At 33.0% G+C, this 24,058-nt stretch overlaps 2 protein-coding genes across 3 annotated transcripts in view; one reads left to right on the top strand and one right to left on the bottom strand.

Moving 5' to 3' along the window:
* The window catches only part of LOC118204040 (USP6 N-terminal-like protein), a 173,949-nt gene extending 172,573 nt beyond the window's left edge, over nucleotides 1-1,376 (bottom strand). Inside the window, exon 1 of the mRNA XM_085815524.1 lies at nucleotides 1,095-1,376. The gene's annotated coding sequence lies outside the window, so the exon portion shown is untranslated. The remainder of the gene's footprint in view (nucleotides 1-1,094) is intronic.
* The window catches only part of LOC118203999 (anoctamin-4), a 475,106-nt gene that overhangs the window by 41,097 nt on the left and 409,951 nt on the right, over nucleotides 1-24,058 (top strand). Inside the window, exon 1 of one of the 2 annotated variants that reach the window (XM_035376334.2) lies at nucleotides 20,279-20,387. The exons of the other annotated variant lie outside the window; for it this stretch is intronic. Coding sequence (XP_035232225.1) covers nucleotides 20,343-20,387 — 45 coding nt within the window. The 5' untranslated portion in view covers nucleotides 20,279-20,342. Of the gene's footprint in view, nucleotides 1-20,278; nucleotides 20,388-24,058 lie in introns of those variants that run through there. 2 annotated transcript variants of the gene reach the window in all.

The following is a 24,058-nucleotide window of genomic DNA, read 5'->3' on the forward strand; positions in this document are numbered from 1 at the left end:
AATTGAAACATAGTTTTTTTGTCTTTACAAATTCAAATCGTTTCTTGACTGTCAGATTTAAGAATTGCGCACATTTCAACAATAAATGATCAGCTTTACAATAAGGACAATTTTTTGAATTTTCCGAAAGTGATGTAAGAGCTTTGGTATTAAATGAACGTTTCGATTCTCCATGCGGAGGTTTGTAATGTGATAGGGTGCGAGCGTGTTCCTTCAAAAAACATGTCAGTTGTTTAACCGTTCCTATCTCGTCTTTTTTAAGTGACCTTTCCCACCAACACCGAGTATTTCTATCCAACTTTTCAACTAATAAATAAACAATTAACGTGTCTGAAAATTCTTCCACCTTTTGCTCCAATGCTTCCAAGGATCGTAAACATTCATGCACCTTATCGATAAATTTTAAAAGCGACGAAGTAGAATCACTCGTTTGAGGTATAGAAATTAATTTCTTTATGATAGAATTGATCAAATCTTTTTTGTTGCAATAGCGCTCAACCAACAGATTCCATGCTATGTCATAATTCGAATCAGAAATTGGAATGGACTGAATAATATTTAAAGCGTCTGCCTTACACGAACTCTTTAAATATTGCAATTTTTGCGCATTAGTTAATTTGCTATTTTTATGCACAGCTGCGGAAAATAAATCCTCAAATTCAATCCATTCTTCGATTTTCCCACTAAATATTGGAAGAGACAATTTAGGCAATTTTATATCCGAAACAATTATGTCTTTACTCGAACCGTTTTCATTTGAGCAGCTATTCCTTTGAGAACGGATCTCAGAAATTTTTCTTTTAATTTTCAAATGAATTTCATCGAGATTATCTACTACATTTTCCTTTTCCTTAATGAATTCGTCAGTGTCCTTTTCTTCACAATGTGCAAATAAAGAATCGAAAATGTTACTTAATTCCTTTTTAAATTCTAATATTTTTGATTCGTATAACTCCAATAAGGAAATATCTGCTTCATCCAATGTAGAATTTACCTTATTTTCAAACTTTCTGATACTGCATTTTAAACTTTTTTGTTAGCTTTAATCCCTTTCAATTCACTCATCATGAACAAATAAATAATTTATCACTTACCGTGATTGCAGATTTCTCGACAGCAACACCGGAAATGAACGATGACACAGTATCCAATCTTAATTGCGTAATCCACACGAAAACGAAAGCATTCCAAACACTCTATATGAAGTTATGCGTAATACAACCAAACGAAAGTATTCCAAATGTTCTAAAAAGTTAATTTTAGCAACGATATCTTTTACCTGTGGCTCGGCGGGCCATAAAGTGTTCATGCGATGCGTGCGTTGTTATACAACAATTTCAAATTAACTAGAAGTGGACTGTACTAAATATTTTATTCGACAACTTTAATCAAATGCGTGCCATCTTTCAAGCGATGACTTACTACTAACAACAACAGCAATAAAAAATAAAACTGAGTAAGCGTTTACAGGGTTGCTGTAATGAACATCTGCGCCATGCAAGGCGCCAAGAAGAGAAAAAATTACGTAATCCTACAGTTAAATAGTCTTAATGACTTAACAATACATTTTATGAGCATTTTCAAAACTTTACAGAATTCCGAATCAATATTCGACTTTTTAAATTGCCTGAAATCTGGAAACTGCCGTTTTGATGCTAAATAGCTTTTTACGCAAAAAACGTTCTATTATTTTCGCCATTTTTGCAACCTGTTCTTATATTCTTCTTTCAGAGATTTTTCTCCTTAAAATTCGTTAAAAGTTATGTATTGTTAAAACAGACAACATATAAATCTTAAACATCATATTTTAGATTTCTAATCTTAAATATTGTGATTAAAAATTAAAAGTACTCAACTCTTCTTAATTATCCGGTCCTAATGCATTTACAGAGAAAACAATTTTTCATATACAAAATAGCTTTTACCTTGCATTCTAAAGGGGATTTTATGTACTGTAAAATACTTTTCTATGTCAGCAGAAATACTTGGTATAACGTTCGTGCACACGACATTGCCACATTAATAATATTAACATGTAAATGTACGTATGCATGACATAAAGATACATATGAAGAAAGCAGTATCGTAGATATGTATACATCAATGCACAAAAAAGCTTTCTGAGACCAAAAATATACTTTTCAAACAAATATTTCACAAACTTGAAACAATAATTGTTTTTAAAAACGTTAAAAATAAAACATTTCTTCACCATTTAGACATTGTAGCTTACACTACTAGAGTATACAGCAATCATGCGGTACTTATACAAATAATTTCATTTATATAAAAGTTAAAATTACAAACAAAATCCTTATATTTGCGTAGATTTAGGCAAGAATTCTATCGATTTCGGGAGCAAGCAGGTGCAGGTCCCTTTTCATCAGGAGCATCAGATTTTTTTTCTCCTTATAAAGAGGGACTTGTACCTGTTTGCCTTCGAAATCGATAAAGTTCGTGACTAAGGCTATACCACATACAAGATTGTTGCTTTTCTAACTTTATGTTTTACTTCTGCGTGTTTCTCTTCTGTTTTTACATAAAGGTATCATTCTTCTGCGTAGAAGTTAGCGAAGTGACTCTAATGCAATCATGTGCAACTTTTTATACACACGCAACCCCAGTGAATTATTATTAACATCCGGAACCATCAGTTAGTGATTTAATTTCACGAAAACGATCTATTAATAGTAAAAAAAATGCATATCTTAAAAATGTGAAGCTATTGTCTTTTCACATGCACACAAATGTTCATTTCACTTCCAAATTGTACGTTGATAGTCAGTCTACAAAGCCTCTGATTAAGTTAGATAATTTAAAAATGGCAAAACAACTTTACGGAAGAACAGTGGCTCGTATTCATGTTGCACATGGGGAAAACGACGGAAACCAAATATACAGCATACGGTTCGTCTGGATTCAAACCCGGGTCGAACTACCAGTATTCAGCAGTCTTATCCACTCTTATACTTCGAATCATGAAATCTATGCTTATTAAGTGAATGAAGTGTCATTGGCTGTATCTATTTTAATTACAGTAATCTGTCACCTGTATGCTCAAAACAACGATGCAAGACTGTTATGCATATGATAGAAGAAAATGTCATGTGTAATAAATACACTTGTTCATTATTGTAATTATGATATGATTACTATAAGTATGATTTTTTTTTACGACAGTATGTGTCTTTTTGCTATCGGTTTCGTCTTGGATAATATTTTCCTTCTGGACTGACTGACTGGACTGAAAAATTCTGAAATTTGTCTTGAAAAATTCAGATAATTGTCATTGAAAGATTCGTGATTCAATGGATATCTAGGAATCATCTGTAAACAGCTTCATGTTTACAAGAACACTTTTATAAATTTCATTCATTGTAGAACTAATTAATTTTCTTTTATATATTGGTAAATTAATGTTATAGATATGGATGTAGTTAATGTTAAAAATGTAGATGTAATAGATGTCAACTGATAACTGATAACTATTCTGCGTTTATTTTTATTTTTATGAGTAGAAAACTATGAATTACGTTAGGAAAGATTCATTTCCTTCTTTTGTGCAAAGCGTAGTTTGTGATTTTTTGTTTTAGCGCATGTATCTCAATAGATTTTTAAATAATCCTTTGCTTCTTCTTCGATAGTAGAACTACTATGTTGTCTTTTCAGAAGTTACAATTGAAATCTTAAACCAAGAACAAGATTGCAGTTTATGTTGTTCTTTGTGTGTACGTGTAGTTTTTTTTAACCTAATTTTGGTAATGACAGATTATCATCAACACAGTAATAAAATAGAATTGAAACTACGTATTTCTAAAACAGTATTCATTTTGAATTTATATCTAGCAATTAAAAAGAAGAAATTTTCTTCTTGTTAAATGGTAGGTTAGATTAAAAATAAGAATTATTAATTAAAAATTCCAGTGCTTCTTTGTAAACTCTTGACCCAAGGGTTGTGCTGCGTCGTTCTACAGCAGTAATCTTTCGTCACATAAATTTTATTGTAGGATTTTTATCATAAAAAGTTCAAATTACGTACATTTGAAACGAGTCTGTGAAAGCTCATCTATTCTCAGCTCTATTATATTAACTCTTAAATTATGACCATTTATAACTTAAAAAAAAAGGAGCAGACATAAATTTCAACAATTTATTAATGGAAGAAGCCGCATAATGAAAATATTATCCGTAAACGTAACTACGTATGCTCACAGAGGAAAATTAGAATAGCTATAGCATAAGAACTGAGTTCAACATCTGAAAGATGATTTAGGCGTACCATTCTATGGATCAAAGGTCTCCGAACCTGCGCATAAATGGTACTAGTATATTATGTATTTACACTTCATTACCTTCACCCTCTCTTTGTAAAATATTGCCACAGACACGGTAAAAATAAATTGTTTGACCTTGCAGCCCCAGTAAAAGCTCCATACGGAGCTTTCACCTGTGCACATGCTCACCTGATGAAACTTAAAGAGGTGAAGAGACGACACGCAGAGAGTTAAAATAACATCAGCTAAACTTACAAAATTCTTACATTGTGCACCTCATATATTCGAAGTAACTGGAACCATAGAATATCTAGATATTCAGAAATTCACTAGAGAATTCTTTTCTTTTGGTTATGAAACATAAAATCTTATATTCAAAATCTGACGCCAAAATGACATACCCTGCTGCTCAAAATGACAAAGTCGACAGAAGACTTGCTATAATATTATTTCAACGTAAAGTAACGTCATGCGGAGACTTGTGCGCTTATTTAGCGTAGAAAAGGCTTTATCATTCAATACGTACGTAGCTATGCATTTATTTTATCGGACCCCTTGCGCAAGAGGCTTGCATGCAACATATTGTACTATGTCGTGTACACCTCTATAGTGTACTAGATCACTACGCACGTCGTTATACTGAAAGAGAACTAATTCATTTAGCTAATTAAATCATTCGTCATCTTCACAACATACCAAATTTTATATTTAAGAAAAACAAGTTACAAGAAGCATGCTCCGCAAGTGCACACGGGCGAGACTTCAATTTTCACAGAGGTACTATACAGTTACAGTTATATACATACAGTTTTAGTTATGTAAAATAATTGAATTATATAAACAGTTAGAAAACAAATAATTGTTCAAAAGTCTGGTTACGCTTAAAGCGCTACAGTATTCTTTCTCAAAGTACTGCAGCCACTGATACATCATACGTAGTAAGAATTAAATCTTGCTGCTCAACGAGAACGAGTTGTTTTCTTCGGAGGCAAAATAGGGGTGAGGCTTGATGAACTATCGCTAGGAATAACCGATGCTGTTAATGAACTATCAACTGGGAATAACTGGAGTCGTTGGCGAACTGTCAACTGAGAATAACTGTAGTTTTTGTGATATGTCGTACTGAGTGGGGAAGGCTGGCTTCAAACTGTCAATTCACACAACGGATTCTTTTCCATTTATGAGAATGGTGATGTGTTTACTAGTCCGTTTGATAATGTACTAACGACCATTATACGGCTGCGTCAATGATGCTTTTATTGTGACATTGCGCATACAAACATAAAGTCTCTAAGGAGTGCTGCACAAAATAGAAAGGTTTAATATGTGCAGAAGCTGGAGATAATTATCGCATGGTGTTGCATAGATGATGGAGGAAACCCGCAGAAGACGTTAAAAGGCATCCCACAAAGGCAACAGAAGCTAGGTCACCTTTGGCTGGATTTAGTTTCATTCCATACTGTCTGAGGCGATCTAAAACTTGCCTAAGATGGCTCTTGTGCTTCTCCCCATTTAACGATGCAATTAGAATATCATTAAAATGGGGTATACATAAATCTAGCCCACCTAACACCTAATGTGCGTATCTCTGACAACCCTGTCCTGCGTTATGGAGGCCATATGACGTAAATAGAAATTCAGTTGAACCGAATGGGATTGTTACACTAGTTTATTGTATGTCGGTTGGGTTAATAGGGATCTGATGATACGCGCTAGCTAAATCAAATGCCATAAATAATCTTTTCCCATAAAATACTTGAGTACAGTCTTGGACTTGAGGGAAGGGGTAATGCTTCGGAACAGTGATGTCATTCTTCCAGAGACGATAATTGCCACAGGAACACCATGCGCCATTTGCTTTTTTAACCATATAAAGGGGGGTTCACCCTTTGACTGACGCACGATTCCCTAGAAACTCAAATTCCTGGCGAACAGACGTTGAAGAGCTCAGATGATAACCGACGCGGTTTAGAAAATAGCGGAGGCCCTTGGTTTCAATAATAGTGAAAGACAATATAATCCGGTTGCTCTTTCGGTATGTGAAAAGGACCAATCAGTTCTGAACATTCAGTCAAAATTTTATCATACTTGGAAAGACCTAAGAGAGCGCTTCTTGTACTGCTACTCGGCAGAGTATGTACAACCTTCTCAAGGGAAGAGAACATGCTCTCGGCATCAATTATACTATTATTTTTAACATTAGCTAATAAATAAAACTTCTTTAGAAATTCATGCCTATGATAGCTTAGCTAACTTTGGCCTTTACGGAAGACTAAGTGAACTTCCGCCATAAATTAAAGTCAAGACACTGACGTCGATTACCAAAGGTTTGAATATTTGTTACATTTGCTGTATAAAGAACAAATCCCTCATTCACAGCTGACTGTTTGGTGTGATAAATCGGAAGTACGGAAATACCTATGTCAATCAAAAATTTCAATTTAGATGAAAGGTCGACCAAAAGCACGTTATTTACATGGCGGTTGCGATTGCGGTCTATGTGCGATCCCCGAACCACGTCAGAAAGAGTATGGATAAATATATTTTTAGCACCAGAGCCAAACTTTTTCTGATAAAACATTGATTGTTTTCTGCCTCTTTATAACGTCCACTGAAACAGTTGCGATCGCACCTTTATGATTTTTAAATTTATTATCTCTCGAGCAACTACGATGATTCATAAATGCGCAAAGTTCATTCACATGCTAGTGAGCTGTGCAATTTATGCTTTCGGTGGTGAATTTTGTGGTGGCTGTGCACTGAATTTTGTGGTGGCTGTGATTTGAGGATACTGTAACAGATTTAAAAAATATTAAAATCTTGTAGTTTAAATAATTTAAATAGATTAACATTAAGGTATTTGTGAATGGCAATATTTGAAACCAGACTCGAGTGCCTCGTGCGACTCTCGCACGAAGAATGTAATTTATTTTTAAATGTTAGAATATGTTTTCTCTTCTTGTTTGTATGTCGCCATTTTTTTTTAGTGTTAAATAAAAGTTATTGCTGTGTTCCATCATTGGAGTTGCTTCATTTCGTCAAAGAAGTATTACAGTCTTAATTATTTTGGAGGCACCGATCGAGATCGAATAATCGTGCGTATTTTTATTTTATTAGTTCATCATTGAACATAATATTAGTGATACCAGATTATTACCTCCTGTTAATTTTGAATTGCTTTATGTTATTAGTTCATCACTGAACGCAATATTAGCGATACCAGATTATAACTTCCTGTTGATATTGAATTGTCTTATTTTATTAAGTCATCACTGAACATAATATTAGTAATACCAGGTTATTACTTCTTGTTAATATTGAATTGCCTTATTTTATTAGTTCATCACTGAACATAATGTAAGTGATATCAGGTTATTACTTCCTGTTAACACTGAACTGCCTTATTTTATTAGTTTATCACTTGAACGTTATCTTAGTGATACCATTTTAATGCCGTTTCTACTAGAGCTCAAAGGAAAAGACAAATAGCTGAAGAGCAGATCTTGGAACCGATAAAGGAAGAAAATAAAGCATCCAAAGATATCTTTGAAGAATAAGTTAAATCACCGGAATTAAACGTGGAAGATTTTTACGAAAATTAGAAAAACGATAAAGAAATTAATATTGAGAATCATTTTGCAATGCAACGTTATCATCATCTTTCGGCTTTCGATTTAATATCAAAGGCGCTACTAATAGACGAAGAAAACAAATGTCGAAAGCAAATGACAAATGAATATTATCCGAAAGGCACAGATGGACTGAGGAAATGCTTTGCTGTGAATTATAGCCGAGGAACTGGTCCACCATGGAAAAAATCTAGGCGCCGTCAAGGAAAAAAGGAAGACTAATTTGATCATTTTGCATCTTTTTCTACTTAAATGTGGTATAAAAATATTTGTTTAAAACTTAAAATTTTCGGCCTGAAAATTTGGAAACTTATGAGAGAAGTTATCTTTTCTCTTTAAGCAATTGAGCAAGCCGAGCTTATAAACTTTCGAAATTTACAGAACTTTTCCCTTCGGTAAAAGTCTCTCCGTTGGGGGAGAGGTTGTAACAGATTTAAAAAATATTAAAATCTTGTAGTTTAAATAATTTAAATAGATGGACATTAAGGTATTTGTGAATGGCAATATTTGAAACCAGACTCGAGTGCCTCGTGCGACTCTCGCACGAAGAATGCAATTTATTTTTAAATGTTAGAATATGTTTTCTCTTCTTGTTTGTATGCCGCCATTTTTTTTAGGGTTAAATAAAAGTTATTGCTGTGTTCCATCATTGGAGTTGCTTCATTTCGCCAAAGAAGCATCACAATACACGGCCAGATCTGCCACAATAGCTAACTGTGACAGTTTATGTGTGTTTTTCTGCCACAACAGCTAACTATGACAGTTCGTCACTCAATGCACCTACGATGCTGCATGTGGTAGAAGACTTGCGAGCCACAGCGATTTGATTAATGTTTCCCCTACAGTTTCGCCTGCGAAAAATTTATATGGTTTCAATTCAGTAAAAAACAGATCATTCAAAATTCTAGATAAGCAAATAAAGAAAGGTTGCTTACCTTTATGATCCGCTTTCTTTGATTCTGGTCCGCCGCTTTAGTAGACTCTTATTTGGTTCCAAACTCATCTAAAATTGGCACTATTTTGTATGAATCACTTTATTTGACATTTGACACAAAAGAGGAACAATATCTAAATCATTACACTATCAGAAAACACTTCTAACTACTTAGCATCATTGTTCTACATATCTAACAGCGTCATTAGTCTACTGCGTCACTGTTCTAAAAGCATACACTTATCGTTGCCAGTTCTCAAAAAACAAACTTTCTTTTTCAATTCTCGTCGGTCTGGAGGCTCAATCCGTTCCCAAGAGCGGAGCGTGCGTCGTTCGCAACAGGGGTCACCAAGTTCTAGGCTTTGCAGAAAAGTACGTATCCTTCATTCTTCACTGTCTGAGTGAGATTCGATGAAACCTTTTTTTTTTAAGTTTCATGCTGCTTATAATCAAGACGGTTAACAATATTATTTTTTACGGACGTGAGGATACAAGCATCAACTGCTGCCACAACATGATTAAATTTAATTGGTTTCACAAGCAATTTTAGTTCTAGGAAAACTGAGCTTCTAATTTAAGGAACCATAGCCCTGAAACGGTTTTCCAGAAAGGCGGTGGCTTAACCTCGGTATACGCGATCTGGTTATCACTTCTGCTTTCGCTAGGATTAGTGAGTGGCTTGATGAAATATATAAGCAATACAGGTAATGCATCAAAAATGCATAAATGCAATAAAAGTTAAAAAAAAATAATACACAATATTGCCCTAAACACGTATCTTCATTGAGCGAAATCAGAACACCCGTGACAGAGAAATTGCAGCTAGCGAGTTTTAATGTATCGGGTTTGAAATAATTGATTAAAAATACATTTCAGTAAAAATGCAGAAGTATCCTGAGGAAAGTTTAAAAAAAATGGAGCATACATAAATCTAGCCCACCTAACACCTAATCTGCGTACACCTAATGTGTCAAGTTACCGTAATAAGTGGGAAAAATGCGCTCACATAGTTGAGGCATATATGTCAAAGATTTTCTGCACATGTGAATTTAAAACATTATGACACACACACGCCTCGTTCACACGTGTTATGAGCAGCCACAGAAATTACAAAAAATATGTGTAAATATATGTGACTTTTACCTATTCTGTATCACTGTTGTCTAATTTATGATTGTAATTAATAAACTGTCGATATATCTTCTGAATGCACGTGGGGGGGGGTTGCTTATAATGGACGATTGCGTGCTCGAATTTTCACTTTTGATTCACCATAGTGCTATATCGCGTACAGCACTGTAGTGCACTATGCTTCGTTATGCTTGAAAAGAACTAATTCATTTAGCTAATTAAATCACTCGACGTAAGATAACAACTTTTACATTTAACAAAAACTAGTTAGAGAAGCATACTCTGCAAGCAAGCACGAGCGAGACTACAAAACTTAGTGAGGTACAGATACAGAATATACATACTGTTTTTTTACTGTTACAGTTTTAGGTGTATGAAATAAAGAAATTAAATAAAGAGTTAGAGAGTAAATAATAGTTCAAAAGTACAGTTATGGTTAAACAGCTACAATATGTTTTACTCAAATAATAACACCTTTCTATTTTGCCACAGCATCAAATTCGTGAAATGAGAACATTCAACGTATCAAAGAGATTTTCCTTGAGGTGATTATTAAAATTAACATTATATTTGTAACTTCTTAAAAATTAATGCAATATATTATCAACGAACAATTTACACTTTTATGAACAAATTAACAATTTTAATTTTATGTGGCTGATGGCGAGAGGAGAAACGAATAACTGGAGTTCTGTTCCTAGTGTCCAAATAATTAAAATTATACTATTAAATACAGATACTAACATTGCGTACACTTAAAAATTAAAAAAATTAAGAGTTATTGAAAAAATAACAATTAAAATAACTTAATTTTTAATTTAGTTACAAATACCTTTTACAAATACAGAGTAACAAATAATGTATGGAATGAAAAGAAAAATGCCCGAATCATAGACATTTTTAATCACAGGTCGCGTAAATTCAACATTTTTTACCCTCCGAAAAAAAAAAAAAGAATTTCGCTTGGCATAATATTCGATGGTGTTAGAGATCATGTACGGAACATGCAGTCAGGGATCCAATTCGACTTACTCAGCGTACGTTTAAGGAGCATTCTATTAGAAAGAATATAGTACAGCATTTTGATGACAGACAAAAACTGAGATATTTCCTTTTCCGTTCGATTAATGTCAGATTATTAAGTTATTAATCGGGTTGGATTTGTGTTAATCTGAAATAGGGTTCATTTTTAATGGCTTTGATTTGTTTACAGGCTACTTATAAATATAATACCACAAATTAAAACATATTTATATGTAAGAAATAAGGATAATGTAATATTGTAGTAATAACAAAAAAATACATAAATTAAAAAAAAAAAAAAAACTTTCAGATTTCACATTATACCCAAAAGTACGTTTCTTAAACGTGTTGTGTGTTACCTTTATTTATTCAATATCATGTTCTTCGCACTTAAATCATAGAATTCAGTGCAACAGCAATATAGCAAAATAATTTTAAAATGAGCATAGCTTTAGAATTTCCCATACACAGCCTCGCGCGCTAGAGCTAAGCTAGCGGGCTAGAGCGATTTTCCGTCATGCAGAAAAGTCATTTAAGCCAGTTTATTCAGTCGCTAGAAATTAAAACCGAGACGAAATATTTGTGCTAGCGTCTGTAGCAACGCAGACAGTCATTAGTTGGCATCTTATGCCCAAATGATGACTTATACATACAAAACGAATGATAATTTATATTATTTTTATGCAAGGTATGATTGCTATTTACAATGGAATCTGCATTTTACAGATATAAATTAGGATTGTCATATTGATCCGAATACAAAATGATATATATTTTTAATGCCCTTTGAAAACCATGTCTACATTATAAGCGCAGAATGAAATTTAAAAAGGAATGCTATGATGATTTTTTTTATTTATTCTTTAAATTTTTAATTAAAAGAAAACAAATTTATTTAGTTTTCAGGGTAATAATGAAAATCTGAACGGCCGCTCAGACGGTAGGGGAGCCTGACTGCGATACCGAAGCCCCCGGGTTCGAATCCCGGAAGAAGGCATGGTTGTAATTGTCTATCCCTTCATAGGAGGCAAAAGTGGCCCACCTATTAGGTGCCCTCATAATAAAGAGACCACCACATCTGGCCCTAGGAGTATTGGATGCCGGCATAGGCAAGTGCCCGCCATTGGAAAAAAATATATATATATTTGAGCCATTTAATTGCCTTTCCGTTAGAACATTTTCATATCAGCTGAAATATGAATGGTTGTCTTATAGTTAATCCCACTTTCTTTGTTTAAATTCCTTTAGAAGCAGAGACTGTGGTATACGTAAGATTACCTCACATTCAATCTAGTACGGTACATAAACACATACTATGCGCATTAATCATTCAGTAATTATAAAAAATATTATGTCAAGAAATAAAATAAATAAACACTATATCTCAATGACTGTACTGTATTAACGCATATATTTAAAGTAGTTCATGGAAAACCTTTCATTACTATTACAGAAAATCGGTAAATTGCAAACAAAGTTTAACCCCCCTAAAAAATGCAAAGAAAATTGAAAGATATTTAGCTAAAGGTTGTTACTGTACACATAAGGATATTAAAAGGAAGCTGAAGTTTTAGTGGGAGAAAAGTCAGAGACACACATCAAAGAATAAAATCAAAGTTACTCACTTTTACACATTTGACAGCTGTTGAAAAAACTGATGACGGGATGTATAACTTCTCTACCATGAAATTCTGCAGTAAATACACAACGCTTAATCTATGTCACTCTTTGCCTTATGATAAAGTGCAGTGATCGTTGAATTCTTCCTTAGTAGCAAAGCTAATTGGTACCTTTGATATGAATGCATTTATAAAAAAGACATGGCAGTTCAGTGTTCATTGTATACTTTCACCCTTTAATCAGGTCACTGAATTTACTCAATTGTTTGCTTTCAAGCACTAATTACCGTTAAATTCGCTCGGATTTGGTAGCCGGTAGTTTTAGGTAATGATACGTTAATTAATGGGAAGGAGTTCTATGAGTGGAACGAATCGTGAGACGAAAGTGGTGACAGGTTTCAGACGATATGAGGGGAATTGTAGTATTACTGGCAGAGTTTGAGTAATTTCCTCTAGTTCTTGGATTAGTTCAAAGGATTTATGAGCAAATTCGACTGTGTGGGTAACTTCTCTAAATGATGGATAAGAAACTGCAATATATGTACATGAAAACCAGTATGATAGAATTTCATTAGTTGAATAGCTTCTTAATTAATATTACTTTGAATGAGCAATGAAACTGCAAATGTCATATTTTGGTAACGTGGCGCTCAAGGCGCATTTATGTGCCTTAATACTTCTAACGCCACGACGCTTAAATATGAATGAATAACGGCTAATTTACCGCAGGGATCCCGTCGCTAGGAGCCTATCAAGCCAGTCAAGAACTTTATTTACACTGTTCTTCAGCTTACATTAACGTCAATTTTTGTTTTTGTTCGGATAAAACAACGATTATGAAGGCCAGTATTTTAGACTTTAGTATGGAAACTTTGGCGGTAATCAAGACCGTTATCCGTATTAGCTGACAGTTTTGTTAGTCTAATTAGGCAAGATTTTACAAATAATTCGCAATTATTTTAATGGTATTAATACAAAAATTAAAAAAAAGTTTCTTTAATAGTAATACACACAAAATTATACGCAAGTGTTTAAGGCTAATTTATTCGTAAAATATATTACTTAAAACTATTTTCACTTTTTCTAGTATTTTTTGCAAAGTTTTGAATTACGTTTTCGCATTTTAAGCCAAGAGTAGTACTATTGTGTCCTTTCGCGTAATGTCTGCACCCTGGTTTCTGAGCAAGGAGTGAACTGACAATTCAATAATGTGCGTGCTAGCATTTCAGTGAAGGAAATATTTTACCATATGGATTTAATGAGCGAGTATGGTTAAATCTTCTAGGTTCGGTTTCGTTAGTTCATTATGGAAAATCACACTAGGGCTATCTGCCTAGGGAGAGGGATGCCTTCGTGGGGCGACTTTCTGAGGGAAACTGACTTGTATATACGTTACAAATGGGGAAAATCCCGAAAATGCCCATGCAACCAGCCAGTTTGCCTAGAATCGAATACAAGTCGGAACAACCAGTGTTCAGCAATTTTACCTCTCGGCCGCTGGTAGGTCTGGTGTTCGCCGATAACATCGCGGCAAAAACATCGCAGACGAAAACGTCGCGGAGAAAACAACGCATGGCGAAAACGTCGTGCTACAAAACATCGTGGGAGAAAACATCGCAAAGAGAAAATATCGTAGTTCTAAAACATCGTGGTACAAAACATCGTCGTCGAAAATAAAGCAGTTAAAAAACTTCGCAGTTTAAAAACATCGTCGTCGAAAATAAAGCAGTTAAAAAACTTCGCAGTTTAAAAACATCGTCGTCGAAAATATCGTGGTAAAAAATAAAGTATCTACAAATCATCGCATGACGATAACATCGCAGAGATGCTTTTTTCAGGTTTTAATAATTGTAAATGGATATTCCCATAATGATTTGTGAGCGCAAGATGTAAAGAAGGATAATTTTTACTTTCACATTTCTTTATTAACTAATAAATTTTTGCTGAAAAAGTAAGAAGGAAACTTAAGCATAGAAAATTAAATGTAACTTATAGATTATACTTTTCATGGAAAATTACCAGGGAAAACTTTATAAAAAATGATTTATTAATGGCCTTTGTTAGTTAACTATGTCAGTTTAAAGTTCTATTAAGTGCTCTAAGTTGCATCAGTTATCTATGCTTAAATTTCCTTTTCATTTTCTCAGCAAAAATTTATTAGTTAATAAAAAATATGAAAGTAAAAATTATCCTTCATTCCATCTTGCGCTCACAAGTCATTATGAGAATATCCATTTACAGTTATTAAAGCATGTCTGTGATGTTATCGTCATGCGATGATTTGTAGATATTTTATTTTTTACCACGATATTTTCGACGGCGATGTTTTTAAGCTGCAAAGTTTTTGAACTGCTTTATTTTCGACGACGATGTTTTGTACCATGATGTTTTAGGTCTACGATGTTTTGTCTTTGCGATGTTTTCTCCCACGATGTTTTGTAGCACGACGTTTTCGCCTTGCGTTGTTTTCTCCGCTACGTTTTCGTCCGCGATGTTTTTGCCGCGATGTTTTCGGCTGTAACCGGTAGGCCTAGATCTTCTAGGAAAAATAGCTGAATGGACCACTATTTTGATGGCGATTGCGTATAATCTGTGGGTATTGCCAGCGTAGCGAAAGGAACGCCGGGACGCTATTAAACTTACCTATTTATTTTTAGTAATGGGAATTTCAAATACAACTGATGGAATTGAAGCACATTTATTTTTCTTTGGAGAGAGGGATTTTCGATGACGGTAGCAAAACAAGAAAAGCTACATTTCGTCACAAGATGAGAGATCGAAAAACAAGGACTGTTATTGTACATATCGTAAACATGTGTACGTGTGTGCTTTTGCGATTAGCTAAAGAGTTAAAGCTATTTCAATAAACATATTTGACAATTATTAAAAACAGCTGGTAAATGCATGTGCTTCCTGCCTGTTCTGAAGGAAACAACTCAAAGCTAAGCAGTGTAATGCATACATGAATTTTGAATTTTCTGGTAAGTATAAAGGTGTTTTCATCTGTTTTTTTTTACCCGTGTATTATTCTTCAAACATTATCATGGACTTGCCGTAGAACAATAAATGCAATTTTTCGAACTTAAAACCGAATGACCCATATTAGCAAATACGACCACCATTAGTAAAATGATCACGCAGATAGAAATTTGCGTTGAAATTTTTGGATAAAGAATACTAACATTGTAGGAGCATATATGGTAAGTTTCTTTTTTGTTGATCTAGCTTCTAAGCCTCATAAAAGAATCATCTAATCTCTTAACACATATTTTTCTGTTTTTTGCTAAATTTTTTCTGACTATGCTTTATTTCGGCATATATATCCAATGCTACTATTTTACGAATATTACAGTTGGCTGAATAATTCCTTAAAATCCAACGATTTAAAAATTCTTGATTTACTCTTAAGCGAAAAATAATATATGTATCTACGACACAGAAATAGCTACAATTAAACGCAGCGCTTGAAACAGCGACACCATTTTGTACATTTTTTGTAGAGATGTTGCAAAACAATTTGATTTTTTTTTCGATCCGTGCCACAATTTTTTTATTACATCCAACAACAAAGGCTTACCAGTAGCCGAGTAAATATGGATATTTCGATCCAGCTTTCCAGTGCTGGTGAACGGGCTGGCTGTATTAACCTTTTCATCTATTTCCCTATTAGTAAGGGGGGCTCACCAGCGGCTGAGCGATAAAGTTGATGAACTCTGGTAGTTCGGCCCACCGTTCGAATCCCGCGAGCGGGCTAGCTGCATGGGCATTTTCGGGGGCTTTCCCTGTGAGTAATGTGTATACGAAGCAGTTTGCCTTAGAAAGTCCTCCACGAAGGCCTCCCTCCCCTTAGGCAGTAGCCGTCGAGGCTTTGCCGTAATCAAATAAAACCAAACCAACTCTGTTAGTAAAATGATGACGAATAATCGGTTACCCTTAGAAAATGCTCCACCAGGACATTCCGCGGGGTCTTAGTCACGTTGGAAGCTTATTTCTATCTATTTTGGAAATTTAATTTATTAAAAGTTTAAAAATATACATAAGCCTGCAGAAGAAAATGAAACATCTTACATACGGGAATTTATCTTGTATTACGTAATTAAAGGCTTAAATAAGCTTCAAACATTACGCAGTGCGATGAGGACATATTATTATTCACTTTCTTTTTGTAAGGAATTGGAGACATATGATTAAAGTGTTGAGAAAACATTTTAAGGCTGGAAATATTTTTTCTTATCAAAACAAAACCAGTTCAAAACTATCTGAGGGGGAATGCATTTTTGATTTGAGAAGCACAAATGATTAAAATTGCAAAACAAGACGGAGGCAATGAAAACAATGTAATATGATTTTTTTTCCTCACAAGGTTATATATTATATAAAGTGGACAAGATTTTAAAATAAAAACTATTAACAATAACGGAAAAAGTCTGCTTTCCTGAAATAATTAGAAATTTTAGGAATGGATTAGTAACACAAATGCTTTTATTTTTTTAACAAGCATTTCTCTAAAGGTTCGGTGAACTTTAATATCAGCAATGTTGATAATAAAATAGTAGATACAGAATTTATAAATGAAAATTTGCCGTAATACAAACGGTAACATTATTCCATACATTTATTTTATATTTCGATGTAACAAAACATTTGGATTACTTTCAAGCGTATAAGTTACTTTTTACTGAACAGTTGGGACAATGTGAAAATGGCCCATCTTTATTTTTATTTTAAAAGGTTTCTTCCGCCTCAGAATATTTCTAAGAAAATTACAGATACTTCTGTCAAGACTTTTTGAATGTTGTTAGTGCTTTTATTATAAGAGAGATTATTGAAAACAAGTATTTTTCTTTCCAAAAAACATATATTATACATATAAGTTTTACAAATACATTATGAAGCTAAAATTTTACAAATTTGGAATAAAAGCATTTTAGTTTTTATTAATAAATATGAATAGCAACTAAATTAACTAAAAAGTTAGTTTGCAGCATAGTATTAGAAATATTTTGCAAGCAATTGAATTAACTAAAATATTATTTTGCATGTATAATATTAGAAATATTTTGCAATCTGAAAACTTCAGATTTCGCTCCCTAACATTTCAAGGAATAGTTTACTACTAACATATTTAAAAAATAAAATATATAAAAAGAATTGGTACTATTCCGTTTTGAAACCGTAAAAAATTGCAGCGAAAATGTATGCGCAAAAGCGCCAAATCTAGCAAACGCGCCCATTTAACAGCGCGCCAAATCTAGCCTACGCGCTGATTTCAGATTACGTAAGTTTATATAGTTCTATATTTCTTAAGACGCCATTGAAATACTAGTTTAATTTTTAAATCATTTTTTTTAAAATTTTAAATCCTTTTTTAATATCCTATGGATTTAACAATTTGGGAATTGCCCATGACGAAAAGTCGGCAATAGAATTTTGGGTAAAGGGCAGAATCATCCCCTGCTTGACGTGTTTTTAAGAACTGCACATACTCGGTATCCATGTGCACATCGACCTATTTTCACTTAAAAAAATCCTATAATTGCACAAAAATGGCACTGCGCACACATCGACCTATTTTCACCTAAAAAGTAAAAGAAAATTGACAAAAATCCAATTGTTTTTACCCTCGTAAAAAGCGGCAAACAAATAAGTGAGGGATTCTACACTTTACCGAGAATATTTTCAAAGAAAAGGCATCATTCATTATAGAAAATTACGTTTGAACAACCAACGAGATGAAATTATGCTTTGGCGATAAGTCGGTAGCGAAATAGCGATGCAGGCATCCATTCAGTTATGTTTAGCAATTTTTATATAAATTATAATAATGATTTGAAATAGTTATTGACTCTTATGCTTCCATTCAGTCATGTTTAGCCTTTTTCAAATAAATTATAATAATAAAAAAGTATTATATGAAATGAACCTTTCATCTAGATTACAATATCAATCTTACATAGTTATTTACTATTATACTTCCTTTCTTGCATTAGGGTTGCCGCAATTATTTTTGGCAGCATTGGCATCAACAATAGTTTGGCGATTTTTTACGGCCCTCGAAACCGAATAGTACCAAAGAATTAAAATAATATACAAATATATTGTTTCTCTTCTTAAATAACAATAATAGCTGCTGCTAGCTCATGAAATTAAATCTGAACTATTGAATGAAATTAAAACTCATAAATAAATAAATAAATAAATAAATAAATCTGAAATGTTTCAGATTTTAAATTACGTCCAAAGGGGCGTTATTTAACATTTTGTGTGTTACCTTTCTTTATTAAATATCATGTTCCTCGCACTTAAACCATAAGATCCAGTGCAACAGCAATATCGCAAAATAGTTTTAAAACGGGCATATCTTTAGAATTTCCGATACAGAGACTCACGCGCTGGAGATAAAAATGTTTTTCTGCACAACGTTGCCATTGCTCGCTTTGAAATCCTTGAGTTTGTTAATAAAAAATTCGTCAAAGTTTTAAAAAATAGGAAATCGATCATAAAACAAATTTCAAATTTCAAATTTGGTCTTCCACATGCTCATATTCGTTGGAGGATTACGTTATTCAAAATTCGATGACTCTATGTACCGTTGTTTTATCACAATACGAGAAATATACATACATTTATGCAGATTTTTCATTATTTAATTTCTTCAAATATAATGCAGGACTCTAACATTTTGTGGCAACAGTTTGAAAAGTGAACCGACATTTATGAGTCCGACGCAAAATGCCAAAACGAAACTAATAGTCCTTCGGGATTCAAATCCCTTTAGACTAATAAAAATTAAACAAAGTCCTTGTGTTTTGCTTCCATACTTCTTTTCAAATTTAGAACAGTATAAACAGAAAAAAATTTGAACATTAAAAATATATTATCAGTTGATCAAAATTTAAAAAGAAATAAATGTAGCATAATGCAATATGTTACTACAAAATTTTATTATTCTCATTCGGTTTCATTTTGGATTCTGGACTGTAAATATAAGAAGTAGAGTTAGGAACTTTGCAAATGTATTGCACGGCATTAGAAATATATTTCATTTATCCCCTTAATAAAACTTATTGCAAAACGTTGTTAACAAATTAAGTAAAATAACTTTTTAAATAACTCACTTTCTTACAACGATATGCGTGTCTTTTATAATATCGATAGTAAATTAAAAAGCAACTTTTGCATCATCGATTGTCAACAAGACGTTCCCGTGTTTCTGATTTTTATTTGTAACGAACAGTCGCGAACTGGAAGCAGTAAACACGTCTGCTAAGTGTTAATAAAAATTAAGACACTTTTTTTTTTCATTTGCTGCGAACATTAAAAAGAACATTCTTTCCGGCGTTATAGTAAGTTTGCATGATATAATAATAATTTCCCTCCTCAAATATATAAAGTACGAAAAATCTCAGGCACAAATGCCCGAGTAAAATTACAAAAAGTAAAAAAGATGAAAAAAAAATTAAAGTAGTTATCAGGGAAAATTTTTTCGAGTTCATAGGGAACATCCAAAACATAATCACCAGCGCCTTAGTTGATAGAGCTATTAGCTAAATCTTATCAAATATCCGCAGATAAACGTTTGCGGAGCCGTAAAATCAATAAAGTGACGCTAATGGAACTTTAACGATATTCTGTTTTTGCTTTACTTTTCTTATTCTAAACACAGCGATATTCTTTTTTCTCATATCGAATATCAGCTTTCGCACAGAGGATAAAAGTGTCTACGGATATCATGGATACCGCAGAAGTTTCTTCGGCAGATGTCGTAGAGCTCGAGGTACAGTAATTTAAAATTTAAAATATGAAATTTTAATTTATTTAATCTTATTTTTTGACCCTAGCATGTAAATTTGAAAACGATGCATCTACCGTTATGCGAAAATGTTCTTTTTTATCTGTTTGTAGCTCTGAATGTAATCTTGGAAAGGTTAAGTCTAAAGCTTATCGCTTCGCTATTTTCTAAGATAAGTATTTTTACTTACTGACAGTACGTGTGGCCATTGCCAAACTTCAACTTAGCTTGCTTGTTTTTTATTCCGAGGAGATGTTTTTAAGTCTCCTTTTACGATTTCTTCTGATTGTGAAAATGTGAATAAGTAAGCTAAGCTGGTCAGGGGTTGTCAAATTTTATGACAGTAGAAGCCGCATGCTAGAATTCGAAAACTTACAATTCTGTATTTACATTATTTGAAAAGAGGCGAGGCAAGTTTTGAATGAAAAGAAAAGTTTGAAATAAATTAATGAAAATTGAGTATTTTTACGTAATTGATGCAGTTACTACATGTAAACGGCAATAAATAATTTTAATTTCACTTGCTGTGTAGTCAGAAAAGTATACAGTACTTTGAGATGCAAATGAGCCCTCATTTTTAAGACAGAAATCCAAACACTTTAGCAGAAACAGAATGAAATCAAAAGAAGACGTAACTGTCTTGACTAGCGCATTGATGTAAAAAACATTTCATTTGAGTAAAGAATAAAGCACTATAGTCTGTTACTTTACAATAGGCACTTCAAGGTCATTTTCATCCGCCAGGCATCCTTCGTAACCATGGTAACAACAGCTGTTTTTTTCCTATTTCATTTATGTTTACATGTTTGCCACGAATGAGAGGTGGTTTGAACTCTACTCTCAGATGAAAAGGAGAAATAAGTGCTGTTCAATGATAACGACACGTGTTTCGGATAGCAAATGGTCTTGAAGTATCTATTTCAATGTAACAGACTACAGTAGAGAAATAGATCCGGTGATTCTTTTCTTATGCTCTTATGCTTTCCTCTGGAAAGAATAAAACAAGTGACATGTACAACGGATGCGAAGAAACTGTTATTCCATTGAGGCAATCTTCTTTAAAATAAGTTTCCAAAACTTCCAAGCTTTGCCTAAATAATAATAATAATTTATTTTTCCCCGCTCAATTAATATGAACATGAACATATTAAGATCAAACTTACCATTTAGGAGGTAGTACACACTATACCTTCAACTCATGCAAAATACAAGCTATTTAACATAACAGAATTTTTTTTTTTAAATAATCATTGCTACTAGATTCACTAATTTTTGAAACTGTCAGATATAACTTTGGTATATGTAAAAAATATTAAATAGAGTTGAAACACCTTAACATAGTTTTAAAAATATTTCTTTACATATCGTAGTAATTCAAGTCTCGAATTATACTACTTCATTGACCGCAAGATATCTTTCGTAAATTTAACACAATCTGCCAAAGTTTAATGTCGGATTAAATGCATTAATTTCATTACATATGTGAACCACAATCTTTAATTAGTTCACATTTTAAAACTTAATTAGGCATTGATTTATAAAAAATAATTAGTCCAAAAGGATTGCTAGTCTTGAAATGAGATTTTACATCAAATCTCTAGGAATGCGTCTAATCAATTTTCATTCGAGATTGTTGCCATTCGATAAAATATAATCTTTCAAATTGAGTCTGTCTGTTTGTGGATTAACAAACTAAGCTATTTTTTTCTAATGCAGTTCTTAAGAATATTCGTTTCTTACTTTTGAATTGAATTGATTTAAATAATAAAATAAAATTTAAAAAAAAAACTGAAAAGTTTCCGATTTTAAATTACGTCCAAAGGGGGCGTTTTTTTAACGTTTGGTTTGTTACTTTTATTTATTAAATGTCATGCTCTTTGCACTTAAACCATAAAATTCAGTTCAGTAAAATTGTCACAAAATAATTTTAAAATGAGCCTATCCTTTAAAATTTCCAATACGCAGTTCCTGGCGCTAGAGATAAAAAGGTTCCTCCCCTCCCCCGTTAGAATGTTGCCATTGCTCGCTTTCAAATCGTTGAATTTGTTACTCAAAAATTCGTTAAAGTTTTACAAAATATAAAATCGATAATAAAACAAATTCCAAATTTCAATTTTGGGCTTCCACATACCCATATTCGCAGTAGGATTACGTCATTCAAAATTCGATGGCTCTATGTACCGTTGTTTATCACAATGCGAGAAATATACTTACATTTACGCAGATTTTTCATTATTTAATATCTTTTTAAGTAACTAGTGCGTAACGCTTTCACAAAAAACATCGAATCGTCTTGATTATTTTGGGCATAATAAGTGTCAGATATTTCTAATAACTCATTTAATAGTATGTATAGGCTGCTTTCGTGCACGTGACTTAACTTTTCTAAACCAGGTGAAGTATTCGGTTTAGTTTGTCTCTTTGGTTTGGTTTATTCAGTTAAGGAAAGCACACTAGTCTAGCTGTCTATGAGGAGTGATGCCTTCATGAAAGAATTTGTCTTTTATTTAGATCTTTAATTTAACTCCTGCACGCGAATAGCCAGGTTTTTCATAGTGCTGTCATTCGGCGCAACTTAGCATCCTTCATTTTTATTACGAATTTAATCAAACTGTAATTGTTTAACAAACCGAATAATTTAAAAGTAATAAATGCACTTCTTAATAATTTATATCTTTATTTAATTTGATTAATAATATATCTAAGTAATGTATAATTTAAGATACATTTAATTTACGATGTAGCTAGCCGATGCCTTTTATGAATATTTGTGGCATTACTGCAACCGATAAAAAATGTTTCTAATGCCACATATTCTCCACCTCGATATAAAGTCATTTCTTTATTTTACCTAATTTCACCTCAAACTGAATGGATCACACTCTTTTATTCTGCAAAATAATGCTGTCATCGTGACTGGTATATTGATTAGCAATGCTAGCTGCCGTATCTTTGGTCCCGAGTTAGAATCACGAAGAGGGTATGTATCTGAGCGACATGGCGGGGGGCACTTAAAATCCTGGAGAGCCGAGAGTCATTTCGAGTGGTTTGGCTGTAAAGGAAACAGATAGGAGACACTCGGATCCGCCATTAAAATTGGGGCGGAGCTGCAAGATTAATGCAGTTGGACTACACCTGTACGAACAGTGGTGCGATTTTCATTTTATCGTACTACTAAATGAAGTTTCTCAGAGAAGATTGTGATCCGAATTATAATTTTAACTTTACAAATGCCTTAGTAAAAGGTCTTAATTTTGAAAGGGGGTTGTTGAGGATCTTCAATCCGGGAAACAACTTCTTGATTTCACTCACGATTTGTTTGACTTCAGATTGGTAACTTTAAGTTGTAAATATAAACGACTTGATTACAGCACAAATCAAAGTCATAAGATTTAAAAGGTTTGAAAATTTTAAAAATAGCGAAAACGACAGAAACATTTCTTTACCTGTATTTGGTTAACTATAATTACAGTTTAACTACTAACAGTGTATCAACAGTTTTACGTTATAAAAATATAATAAATCATAAACTTATACGTATCTTTCCACTTAAAAATATTTATTTCTTACATAGCATTACGTAACGCTACCACGGTGTTTATCAATCACACAGTCTGATAATTGTTGCTTTTTAATGATACGTAAGATCTTCCATA

Source organism: Stegodyphus dumicola, chromosome 1, assembly GCF_044657685.1.
Source record: "Stegodyphus dumicola isolate Sdum_Otavi_A_Nest chromosome 1, ASM4465768v1".
In the NCBI taxonomy this organism is placed as follows: Eukaryota; Metazoa; Arthropoda; class Arachnida; order Araneae; family Eresidae; genus Stegodyphus; species Stegodyphus dumicola.